At 38.5% G+C, this 13,374-nt stretch overlaps 1 protein-coding gene across 14 annotated transcripts in view; it reads right to left on the reverse strand.

Annotated features, from left to right (window-relative positions):
* Window positions 1-13,374, reverse strand: part of LOC128902120 (E3 ubiquitin-protein ligase NEDD4-like) — a 161,417-nt gene that overhangs the window by 79,215 nt on the left and 68,828 nt on the right. For 5 of the 14 annotated variants that reach the window (XM_054184521.1, XM_054184519.1, XM_054184518.1 and 2 more), the window contains exons 3-8: window positions 12,912-12,993; window positions 8,316-8,354; window positions 5,448-5,501; window positions 3,067-3,201; window positions 2,781-3,006; window positions 716-1,935 (exon numbers count right to left, since the gene is read on the reverse strand). In XM_054184521.1, coding sequence (XP_054040496.1) covers window positions 716-1,935; window positions 2,781-3,006; window positions 3,067-3,201; window positions 5,448-5,501; window positions 8,316-8,354; window positions 12,912-12,993 — 1,756 coding nt within the window. Of the gene's footprint in view, window positions 1-715; window positions 1,936-2,719; window positions 3,007-3,066; window positions 3,202-4,466; window positions 4,499-5,447; window positions 5,502-8,315; window positions 8,355-12,911; window positions 12,994-13,374 lie in introns of those variants that run through there. The other 9 variants (XM_054184530.1, XM_054184529.1, XM_054184528.1 and 6 more) reach the window with 7 other exon arrangements.

A 13,374-nucleotide genomic window follows, 5' to 3' on the forward strand; every position in this document is an offset into this window, starting at 1 on the left:
AGAAGATTAATTTTGTCATCTTAAAGCAAAATCAAGGCCAATACAAACAACAAGCCAGTCTACTAAGTTGTGCTGAGCTACTTGTGCAGTTGTTTGATTAGGACTTGTGGCACACAAAAAAGAGGACGTGTTTTTAATTTCCAGAAGGCCAAAAAAAAAAAAAAGACTATAAGATTTTTTTTTTTTCCTAATTTCTTGGTACCTTATCTGCTAAGTCAATATCTTGATTGGAATTATTGTAAGATTTCTAGAGTCTTAGCAGTCTTCCTATAGTCTTATTGCATTACAATAGACATTTTAAAATCGTGAAGTACGCACGCATGTATATTATACTTAGAAATTGTCAAAGTAGTTGTTTTTAAAAACAGAGCATGAAGAATTCTTCATGCGGCAAGGTCTCAGCCACCTAAATTAACACGAGCACTTAATTTGCCATTTCAATGTTCTGATTTTTAGAAGTCTTTCCAGCTGATATAACACTGAATTAAGAAAACACATGTGACATTAGGATCTCAAAATATTACACTGGGTGTAATCATTAACTGAGAGCAAAGTTACGTTAGATTAGAAATAGAGATGATTCGTGGCTTGCTCCAGAGAAATGCAGAACATTCTAGTGCTAACAATGGAAGTGCTTCAGTTGCCTCAACCCTAGAAATGCCTTTCTACAGCAATCCTGTATTTTATAGCATAGCATACTCAGCATCATACTTACCGCGGTGCTGGCTGTTGTAGGACCAGGGGTGCCACGACCCTCTTTACCAACAACCTGATTTTGTTCTTCAGGACCACGGGTGACAAGAATTCTGAAGTGCTGCTGCCTCGTGTTTTGATCTGGTCTGATTTTAAACAAGCATCCCTGCCCTTGAGGAATCCGCTCTACTGAACTGCTTCTAGACATTTCCGACCCGTTCCTGCCATTTCCATGCAGCTCTGAATTCAATCCATTATTTGCAGGGCTAATTTCTTCTGTTGGTGGCTGGACAGGGTAGGAAGTACTCCTTTCTAGCCGTATCCGAGGATACCTGACCAATCTGTCCCCTTTTGTTCCAGTAAAACCAAAGTTATATTCGCCTCCTGCACCTGTACCACTTGCCTGCGGTTGCTGTAACTGGAGAACAAAGAACTTTTTCCCTGAATTTGCTGACATATCTGGCACATGTTGCAAAGACCAACGCCGGGGTTCAGGGGTGGGTGCATTATTTTGAGCCTCAGTACCAAAGGGTAGTAGAGTAACCTGAGGCACATCTGCACTTGAAGCCCGATGCTGAATCCTCACGCCACTTATGTTTAAGCCTGAAGCTGCTTCATTTACCTCACCTTCTTGGGTAGTTGATGAAGCATCCTCACTCTGGTTGTTAGAAGGAATAGTACAAAATATTCTACGATTACAGCAAACAGTTCCATTAATCTGTTGCCCTAACTCTTCCGTCAGGCTGGGCGGAGAATTTTCAGGAGTCACCTCTGGACTGTTTGGAGAACGGTTTTCAACAGGGGATGCATAATGCTCCCTGAAGTCCGAGAATTTACAAGGAAGCGTTTCCTCAGGCGATTCCAGGGTTGCGCACTCGTCCGCGCAGCCGTTCGCAGCTTTGCGCTGAAGAGAGATCTGCATTGACGAGCTTCTCGTTGGACGCACATCAATACTGTTCAGCAGCTGGGGAATAAACATGGATGTACTCCTTTTTAAGGAGCCCACTTCTTGCAAATCACTGCCACCACCATAATCTGCTCCATGTCGGGAGAAGGCGTGAGGACTGTTTCTTCTTGGCAAAGTGTGGAATGCCATGAAAATGTCATCTTCTCTCTCCCGGTCGAGGATCTCCGATTCGGGGGCTGTGTTGCTTCGCCCAGAGCCAAAATGAAACCGCAGCCGATGGGCCATGGTTTTACAGAGAGAAGAAAGGGAGAGGGAGAACAGCAACAATTCAGGCACTGCCAGAAGTTAAAAACCAAAGACATAAACTCCAAGAAAAAGTGTCCCATCTGCCAAACTGTTAGCACTGCAGCCCTGATAGCGACAGATAGCAGAAATAGCCCAAGTGGCAAGCAGCATTCCAGGCATGATTGGGTAAGAGCAATCAGTGCTCCTACACACTGGGACATAGGGTAGGATGGTGGGAGTCACGTGGCCTGGTTCCCCCTCTCCAGTGTAAGCTAGTGGGGGTTTGGGGTTTTTTTCTTTTCCTTTTTTTTTTTTTTTTTTTTTAATGCCAGCAAGAGCCTGAAACAGCACCTTCACAGCTGCTCCTTTTCCATCAGAGAGGAGCGGCCCCAGCGGGAGAGCTCTCACAGCTGACTAAGGCAGCGAACATACTCGGCACCGCTATAAATCTAAACCACATCATATTCACACGGCACATTTGTATAAAGCACACACACCAAAATTTAACTACAGCAAAACCACTCAGAGTTAGTGCTAAAAGTTTAAGTCAACTCCACAGGCAAATGAGAAAAATTATTTCACGCTTAACATTTTGGTGTGTGTTACAGCATTAGGCTATCATGGCAGAACACGAGTAAATATAGCACAGTTATGCTTTCAGTTTTAACTGAGCTCATAACATCATTAAGCAACAAACTTCTTGCCTTTAAAAAGCCACAACTTTTACATTGCCCCTATGAATGCAATATAACCTACGCTACCCTGCGCAGTCCCTTTTAAGAATTAGAAATTACAACAAACAAAGCAATCGTACATATGGCAAAGATTTCTCACACAATAAAAACAGCAGGAATGTGCAAGATGGCAGGAGACAAAGTTTCTTTTTCAGTTTTACCAGCCAGTGAAGACGAGGGAAAACCGGAGACGGGTGTTGCATGTCGTTTTGTACCGATTTGTCTAAAACACCGTACAGAAACTCTGCCCATTGCTGGCCAGCCTCCAGTGAGAAAGTTAGCAATATTACCACGAGTGTGATTGCCAGCACGGAGTACAGTTACGCTCTCCGAGAGCCAAAAGACCTCAGAAGAAGAACAGACAAACAAGATACACCAAAACATAAACTGAACACCCTAAATCAGCTCTATTACAACGCAGAAACTCAGCGGTCTGAGAATACTCACATTTGAAGAGTGCTCACAATTGCACTCATAGTGCATACTGGAAAAGAAACTGTTTAACAAGAAGCGCAGCTTCGTTTCAATACATGGCCATTTGTTCTCCGGGAGAACTTCAAGGCGTAAGTTTTGACAACAGCTCTGAAAATTTGTAGGTGGAGGGTCAATATCGAGACATTTAAACCTCTGTTTGCAAGCAGCTTGTTTTCAAAAGACAGAAAATGACAAATCGCAAGAGAAATGGAAGCTTAAAACGATAAAACTGCCAACAGACAGCACAATCCCCTATTGTTTTAAGTGGACTATGAGCCAACAAGAAAAACATGAATCACTTCTACAGTGCAACAGTATTGTACACTGCCTTGTGGAAGCACAGGTGTTGGTATCATTTTATCTTATTTTTCAGATAAAATGTATTATCCAAGGACACAGTCTCTCTTTGCCAGAAGATGAAGCTCGCATCATATATTCTCTATTTTGATTGGGAGACAGAAAGGGAAGGACGCACTGCAAAGACAGAAAGTGCTTCGATAATTTGGGAGCATGAAGAAGAAACAAAGTTCTTGCAATAAAAACCACGCAAGCATTGACAATAAGTTTTTCAGAGTAAAGCAAAAATAATCAGTTGAATGACTCCTCAATTCTGTAAACATAACCTGATGGAAATCTGCTGCTCTAAAAACCCCAATGTACTTGCTTTGCCAGTAGCTCAGAACACCTTCTGGAAGGAAAAAACAGCTCCTAAGGCCCAGCTTGGTGCCTTTCAAGGAGGTTACGAGCCCAAGGGCAGACTGCCATCAGAAGTACGGACACAGGAAGAACAAAGGAAAACACTTCAACAATAAAGAAGTACTGAAACCATCAGTATAAGGCCACGTACTGCACACAGAAACTTGAAAATCTTAAGCAATATATCTGAAACAAGTCTACCAAAACCATTTCTCAGCTGTCACTGCAGATAGAATTTTTTTCCTGCACCGCCACCCCTACTGTCACCCACAGACATCCCTGTGCCACTGCCCTCTCCAGGCCAGAGCCAAGCCTCTTCCAGGAGCTGTGCTTTGTCCTCCACCCTGACACAAACATATTCCAACCCCCCGCAATCCACATGCACGCCATGCAGTAATGTCACCACAGCCCCGAGCCCGGGCTTACAGCTACTGCCACACAGTTACGGTGACAGGAGTTCTGCTGCAGCGTTGTTTGCATCAGCTGGCAATGGAGAAGGGCCTTAACGCTGGGAAGAACCGACCGATGATGTCCTTTTAAGTTCAAAAGGCACAGGACAGTTTTAATAGTGCAAGTGATCATTTTATGTCAATAAATATGCTCACAGTCAGCCCACTCTAAATACACACTGTCACGGATTTACCGATTTACTTCCTCCTAAAGGAAGATATACTCACTTAGCTGTAAGTCCTCTTTTTCCCCACAAGATTACAGCTTGCGTGTCTTTCTTTGCTCTGTATTTAATATGAAGCCAGAGAAAAAGAATACATTTTTTGAAGACAGATGTTTCCATACTGAGGTTTTTTGAATAAAAGGATCTTCACAACACTGATCCTAATCTTCACAAAGCAAACAAGTTTTGTAGAGGTTGTACTGCACCCAACCAAGAAAACATTAACGCCTGATCTCAAAACCAAAGAGATGGTGTTACAATTCTCAACCGACAAAACCCCCAAGGAGTCATTCACCCAGCAGGCCATTGCACTGGCATATTAACCTAGTATGTTCCGAATGACGGGGTCGCTTATTCCATAGATGCCTGTGTGAAAACCTCATCTACTTAATCATAACAAAGCAAGCAGTAAGATGTTGGAAGACTTCTCTAGAAGAGCTACTGCATCAGACAAATCCAGTTCAAGACTAAAACCACTAACAATATGCAGGGCATTATGAGGCGGAAAACTGAAAACACAGAGCATGATTTTGTCATTACCTTAAACCTTCATACACCCACATCTTGAGTACAAGGTGCAGCTCTGGCAACCACATCCCAAAAACGGATGCGGAAGTATTAAAAGGTACAGGAAAGAAATGCTAAAATGACCAGGGGATGAAACAGCTGCCTTGGAGGTGACTGAAAAGGTTGTGACTTTACTGGTTTGCAGTGGAGATGCCTAAGGAAGAACATGATGAGGTTTTCACTGTGAGGATACTGGGTTAAGGAGGACCATTTTGGTCTGATCCAACAGGGTACTACTATCGTGTTTAATGCTCTATTAGTCCCAAAAACCAGACACTTTTAATGCTTCCAGTTACATTTCTTATCACACTTACTTAAACAACAGGCAAAAAATCACCCTTAAGATTTGTTATATTTTCATCAGCTGCATTATGCAAAGCCTTGTGATTAGTCAAACACAATCAACACATGCACTCACCAATCTGTTTTCATCAAACACTTCAAACAGGAGACGATGATTGGTTGGATTTACCTACGAGAAAATTAAAACAATATCACTTTAGGTTCATGAGCTTGATGGTAACTATATATAGGGACTAGTTCATAGTGATTAAACCAAGGCAAACAGAACAGGACTAATGGGGTTTGTGTAAATCTTTAGTTTTACTTGAACTGGCACATTACACCACTTCGTTTCTAAACCCTACTGCAACTAGCAGTTAGCCCAGCAGTTAACACTAAAAGCCCTCACTTACTGCGTTCAATGCAAGACCCTTACTGCACTTCTCTGTCTACAGAAAGCTCGGAAGAGGAACGCAGGGCTGCTGCACGCTGAGATGCTTCTCTCCCATGTTACCGCAGCACGTGCTGCAGCCAGAAGGGCCAGCGGGGTGGCTTCAGCTGCCTCCAGCACACCAGCCAAGCTACCGTGGTCTCAGGAGAGGTGGCCTGCCACACAAGCGCTGTGCCTTGGGAACAAGTCCCAGGTTGGACAAATTATCAGAGCTCCCAGATTTTTGTTCTACAGCTGCAAAGCTCAACTAAACTAGAGGGAGCAAGAGCTTTACTGCATTTCTTTCAGAATTCCATGATCATCTGTATTTCGCAGTGCCCATCGCTCACCATTTCCAGCCCATGTACCACACATGCCTGTGGAAAAGCCAACAGAAGTCTCTCCAACATTTGCAAACAGCAAATACACCTCCAGAAAATTATTTACATTGAAGTAAATTTAAGCAGAAAGATTACCAACATTTAAAAGGAAAACAAGCAAACAAAAAACTCTGGCAGAAAGACAAAACAGCCACAATTAAACAAGAAAAGAGTTCTATAGTATTTCATCCACTTGTTATATTCTTTTCAGAAAACCTTTGTAAGCCAGGTTTCACTATGTCCAACTTGTTTAATTAAGAAAACTTAGAAACAATATTCCACAACGGGCTGATAATTCTGTGGGGGTGGCAATGGACTTCCCAGTTTTGAGAAATCAGAGAATTGTGGCACACAAAAAGGGGTATGCGTTACTTTATATATTCACATTACTGTCTAGGATTTTCAAGGTGTTTTAACAGAGCTTTTATGAATTAGATCTGTAGTTTAAGCAACACTAATTGTGGCAGTTTTGTGTATTCTCTTTTCCTGGGAAAAGTATACAATTAAAAAGACTAGCCTGAATAATACCACTTAAAATTACAAGCATAAATACACATAACAAGTTTGCTTAATCCCGAGGAAATATATTTCACTTTAAAACACGTGAATTTGTTCCTTACAGTCTGTCTTACAACTCAGCATGTTTATGAGACCAGTATTCATAGAGATGGGCTTACGGAGGAGAGGTCATCCATTTCTGAATCATGTGTGCAGTCTGGATTGGATCTGGGAGAGCCTGAAGTGTCTTCAAATAGATTGACAGCCTAAAACGTTTTTTCGCTTCCCTTTCCTGTGCAATGGGCAGGATGGCAACCTGTCTCTATAATTTGTCCTCTATCCTGAAGGCAAAGACATTTAAATGCTTCACCATAAAATGCTCTCTTACTAGGGCAACGACTTTCTAGGGAAATTACGGTATTGAAATGCCTCTGCATTTTGACAGGCAGGTAACTTAAGTTACACCAAGGTAGAGCCATCTCTGGAACAGCAAATCTTGCTGTTGGGTGGGCAAACATCAAAACCATTGTGATAAAAATAGAAAACCTTAGGCCCGGTTGTAATTTAGTGTCAAGACAGCTACTATGGCTCTGCAGAACTTTAAAAAGTGTTAAGTCCATTTTTTCCCTTCTGAGTACATTTTAAAAATCAAAAGATTTCATTAGATAAAGATAATTTTGCATATGTATTACCCAGCTGCAAAACCTAGCAAAGCTATTTGGTACACATTTAAAAATAAAAATTCCACTTAAACCCCCAAAACCTGTGTATTAACAGTTATATTGGTGGGAACTATCTATCTAAAAGATCCTATTAGCAAGACGGCCAATTGCTAAGACTCTGTAAACAACGTTCAATACGATACCCGTATTTAACAATCTACAATGACATCTTTTCTCAAGCAGCTGTTTAAGATTAAATTTTAAAAACTACTGAAATTCTACCTAACCTTCTTTTGTGAAAGTTACAGCTGCACTAAAATTAAGTCATTCTTCTTTGGAAAAATATTTTCAGCAACTAAATAACAAAGTTGCTATTGCCGTTCTCATTTATATTATGTTGGTTTTGATAATCACTGTCTTAACCCCTCCTTTAGCACTTTCAAGTATTTAAAATTATTTTTTCTGATAAAAATCACTCAGTTTTAGCTATGACTTGGTTTTCGTTTTAAGCAAGATCTAGAAATATTAACATGGAACTACGGGGAAAAAAAAACACATATTTTGACCTTTTTGGCAAGTAACATAAAGGCCAAAAGAAATTATTTTTTCTGTCTTCTTTCTCTACATGTGTATTTCATTTTTTTTTGCCATGATAACTTAAATTTCATACAGCTTTTGAAAATAACTCTGATTATTTGCCCCTGCATTAACATTTTAAAACCACAGCAAACGTGCTCTGCTAAAAATACATTTTCAAGTAAAAGAATTTTTTTATTTGTCAGATGAATTAACTCTAAACTTACTCTAAATACAATCCCAAATTAGGAAACAGTGCATTTCTAATTAACATTATGCCAATTTCTGCTGATCGTTCCATCGCTACAGAAGCAGAAGCACAATTACACCAGGACAAGCATTTTTTAATGTAAACGTATAAACAAGAAGTAAAAAATAATCTTCTTCCCAACCTTATAAAAAAACATGTGATTAATTGTACATGTAATAATAATGATTGCAAGTAAAGGGAAACTTACTCTAAAATAAAATTCTTCATTCCATTTTGGATTCAGTGTCTGTAAAAGAAATAAACATATTTACATACTAAAATTTCTTTAGGTTTGCCATTTTGTAATCGTCAAAATGTGCATGCAAGAGACAATTTTCTAGGAAAAAAAAAAAGGAGGAAACAGCATGTCATAAAAAAAATTGGAAAAAAAAATATTGCCATCAAATTATTTAGAAATTCTCTACTCAGTAAACCAAATGTGGGAGGATATCTGAGTCAGATGATCCTAAAATAGATGTTAAGTATAAACAGGATTCCATGAGGAAGAGGCAAGTCACTGAGAACCTATAGAAATAAAACCTGAAGACATTTCATTCTTGGGATTCATTTAAACTCAGATGAAAAAAAAAGGATAATAAATGTATTTTTTTTAAACACGAGGACAACTTTAGGGCTACAAAAATGAGGACAAGACTTACACTGGAAATAAAACACAAAAAAGAAAAAAGGAAAAAAAGGAAAGGTTATTTCGTTTGAATAGGTATGGTACTCCACCTAATCTCCCTCAAACCTATGGCAGATTTTAATTTTGTTTTAATAATGTGAATAAAACGTACAGAATGCATATAGGTTGCAATCTTAAGGGAGCTTAAGCATGAAATAATAAATTGATAATACACTACAAACTGTAATAATAACTACAAACATTAATAATTTGGGCAATTCAAATTTGGATAAGTTTAAAAACAAGTTTGATCTGTCCAGTGGTTTTGTTTTCATGCCAAATCATTCCCTCATTCTCTCACATAGCAGAGATTTACCAGAAGAGCTGACAGTAAAAATTGGCTCTCCACCCAGCAGCATTCTGTTGAGCAGAGCAGGAAAGTCAGGGCTGTTTAACTTCACTCGGTGACACGGATCCAAGAGCGGTAGGAGGCCCAGGAGAGAGCGGCTCCCTGCACTGCATCTCTCCACACAAGGGAAACAGAGGGGCCACACTGCAGCTTCCCAGGCGCTCCTGTCACCCCAGCCTGCTCCTTCCCGCTTCAACGTGCGCCTGAATCCCAGCCAACAGACATGGAACTAGTTATCAATGAAATCAAATACTGAAATTTGAAAACCCTGCTCTAGAAAATTTAGGGGGGAAAAGGAGGGCAAAAGGAAATAACAGTATAAAAAAAAAGTATAAAAAAATATACACGAAACTCTAAACCTCTATAAACAGCAATGCATTCAGTTAACAGCTGTACTCCAAAAAAGTTCTACCTCCTTATCCTAAACAACCTGACAGAGTAGGAAAATATTTCATGAAAGGAAAGACCGCTATAAAGGGTAGAGGAAAAGAATAATGGGAGTGTAGGTAAAAGGTAAGGGGGCTAGGGGTTGGGGGGAGAGAGAAATTTTCAGCTTTTTTGCCTTAAGGAGTACAAATGTACTCAGTATACTCAGTTAAAAAAAAAAGAAAAAAAAAAAGAAGTAATAAGTAAAAAAAAAAAGTTACTTTTTAAATAGTTGGATTAATCAAATCCGTCTGTTATTGGCAAGAGTGGTTCCATGTAATTTAACAAACGAAACATGGTCTCATACTAAATTTGAGGGCATGACTGTCCATCAATAATGCATTAATTTTGAATGCTGCTTAATCACAAATACAAATTTCAGGAAATAATTGATGAATATTAGGCAGTACAATTTTTGGTAAATGCCCTATAACTGGCAGAAATTTCTTCCACCTTCAAAAGTCAAACAATTAGTAGGTCAAGTCAGCAAGTACAAACACTAGAATCCTAGCAAAGGAGAAAATCACTTGTAAAGAAAGGTTCCAGAAATAAATGCATGAATAACTTCATAAAGGACATTAGCAGGGAAACAACAACAAAAAGACTCATCAGCAAAAAGAGCTACATCCTAAAAAGGGCAAGTATTGTACAGATAAAGAACTGCCAAGAGTCAAGCTGACTTACATCTTCCACAGGATATTAGGACAAACACAAAGAAGGTTTTTCAACCGTATAAATAAAACGAGAACATGGAAAGAAATGATGCTACTAAGCAATGAAGCTCAATGGGGAGACTAAGCATGTTTAGATACGGGAAATTATGTTTAACATCACATATGGGAAAGGCAGAATAACTAAGAGGGATTGGTACAAAGATAGATGTTGTCACAACTGATGTAGAAGTGAAGTCTTCAGATTCAGCAGTCAAATTGAGAAACTGGATAATCTTCACCCAGGCTTTTGAAAGAACTGACACATGAAATCACAAGTCTAGTAGCAAGAATTTAAAAAACATACTGAGCACCTTACAAGATAGTAAGAAAGGAAAGAGCAAATACAGCTTTTTCTACTGCAGAAAGGAGAGCATTTCTAGCAGGCCATTCCAAACACAGCTCCAAAAGCAAACACAAGGCATTAATCAAATCTTACAGTTGGAATAACTAAATGCGTGGAGGGAGGTAAATCAAAACAAAAAGCCTCAGAAATTCAACATAGCTAGGTCATGCCAGCTAAATTGGAAGTTTTCCTGATAACTTTATTTTTTCAGAGTAAGGAAACAAGGTGCATTGAATCCCTTTGGCTGTGAGTGAGCACTTCCTAAGGCTGGGCACAGCTGGACAGCAGGGTACGTGTCAGACACACACACAGGTAACGTGAAAGCAGAATAAAAAGAGCAAACGTCAGCTCTCTTGAAGGCACTCCTGCAAGACGGTGCCACGCAGAAAGTTACCCACTGAACTGAGGAAGACAAAAATGAGTAGAAAAATAAGAAACTAGTGAAGGGTTAGATGCTGTCATGTTAAAAGAAAAGTTACAGAGCGGAAGAGATAATTGGCAGTGTCTTTTGGAATCACTCCTGAGATTGATTTTCTTCAGTGTTTTTTTGTTAATGATTTTAACTCAAAATCAATATATACTAATGATGTTTGCTATTTATGAAATTATTAAATAGAGATTGCAAATTGCGCAGGAAAAATACTGCTTTGAGGGCAGAAGTTTTGAGATGAAATTTAACAATTGAAAACAGAAATTACTTGCTAGAACTTTACAATACATGAGTTAATATTACTATTATGGAAATGACTGAGAAACTCCAGGCTTTAAGTGACAGTTACAAGAAACAGTGAAAAAAGGCAGATGCAATCGCAGGAATACATCATCATCATCTCATCCTCAGCCCTGCCTACAGTTGGGTGGTTGTGCAAACATTGTCCTTTTTCTCTTCCTTCCTAGGGCAGCGCTAAGATCCATGAGTTTGTCTCTTCCTTGATACAGTCAATACAATACCTTCCCATCTTTATTACATTTTTTCTTGTTTATGGTGGTCTTCTTGGAAGCTTTATCATTCTCCTTTCACATGGATCCAAAGCAGGTAAGTATCACTTCAGACCAGCAGTAATTTCTTTCCAATCTAATGCTCTTGTTTCAACCTTCATTTCCAATCTATTCCTTCAATTTCCAACCTAATGCTCTCATTTCAACTTTTTGCACTGCAGCCATTACATCTCAAATGTGTAGGAGCCAAATATGCCATGTCTTTAGCAATCATGCTTTTATAGCAGCAACATCTTTTCAAATAAGGGCAATATTATTCTAATAATAATTAAGAAATTAATTAAAATATTGAATTGATTTAAAAAAAGAAATCAGGAATTGAATAAAGCTCTGGATGTGATCAACATCTTTTAAAATTATTTTTACTTTCCTACATCAAACATGCCCTGAGTCCTGTGAAAAGTTCTGCTTGAAACTTCCACGCTTCCAAGATTTCACATCGGGTTTCTCATGACACCTAATGTTCTGATTTTAGAACAGCATCATGCTATTTTGTGTTTTCAATAACAAAATTTTCCTCACTACTCAGTTTTGCAATAATGATTTCAATTGAATCATTGTTGATTCTAAATACCTTCATAAAAATGACAACTCATTATTTTCCCCTTACTTTTCACATGGGTTATGAGGTTTTTTTCCTCTCTGCCATCACTACCAGAAAATGTTAAAAAATAGAAAATAAAAGAAACTATCCTTCTAAAATCTTAGGGCCCTGATAATGACAAATATTCCCTGGTGGAATTTTGGTTTGGGGTGGAATGAACTTAACAAACCAAATAAAATTTAGTTCTGGTTCTAATTGAAAATGAAAACAAAAGCATTTCCAGTGCGTTTCCAGGCTCTTCTTACAGCATATCTTCTGTTATTTGGCTATTTTAAATTCCCATATTAGGAGAATATTTTGAAAATGGAAATTTTGAAGGGGAACATGAAAGAACGATCATTTTTGCTAAAAGTCAAATAAATGATAATTAAAGCAGAGTTTCTTAGTTCTTTATTTCAGCTATGTCTTTCATTAAAATATAACTTTCATAAAAGAAACAGTGAATGATGTAATGAGATTTGATAAGCCAAGCTTTAGAGAACAGCATACAACATATTAGATCCTATCAACAGATCATGCACACTGAAAATGCAAGCGCTTATTTTGGTTTGACAAAAAAATACATTATTCAGTTGCTATACATGCATGCAACAATTTAAATAAGTGTTGTATTATGTTATACAATTCTCTTCCAGTATTCCTAATATTTCCAAAACAATGGAATTAAAAAAGAGTATAAACATACCTTTTTAATAGTTTTTGTCTGCACAAGAGCAAGTTCTCTGTTCTCATCTGCTACATACAAGGAAAGTTTCACGTATGGGTCACTGCAAAAGAAGATGCCATATTTAATAGGAATACAGTTTTACAGCCAAATATAATTTCAGTATATATATGTCACTTAATTGGATAATAACAGCTCTAAACAATTCCAGTGAAAGCGTTTTCAGTGAAACCTAGGAACTGTAGTAAGCTACTGAAACCTTTAAGGTATGCGTTTGAATACGCTCAATTAAATACTGACCATAGCATTAAAGATTATTTAACTTGCAGCTTTGTCCCATTGCTATGGCCAAGAACACTTGCCTGCACACAACTTCTGCTCATGAGCATGCACATGGCAGTCTATTAATACGAGTCAAGAAAAAAATCTGAGCTATGGGTTTTAGAAGAGACTCACTGTAACTAGCCACTTGAGGTTGATAGGA

The sequence above is a fragment of the Rissa tridactyla genome, chromosome W, assembly GCF_028500815.1.
Source record: "Rissa tridactyla isolate bRisTri1 chromosome W, bRisTri1.patW.cur.20221130, whole genome shotgun sequence".
NCBI lineage: Eukaryota > Metazoa > Chordata > Aves > Charadriiformes > Laridae > Rissa > Rissa tridactyla.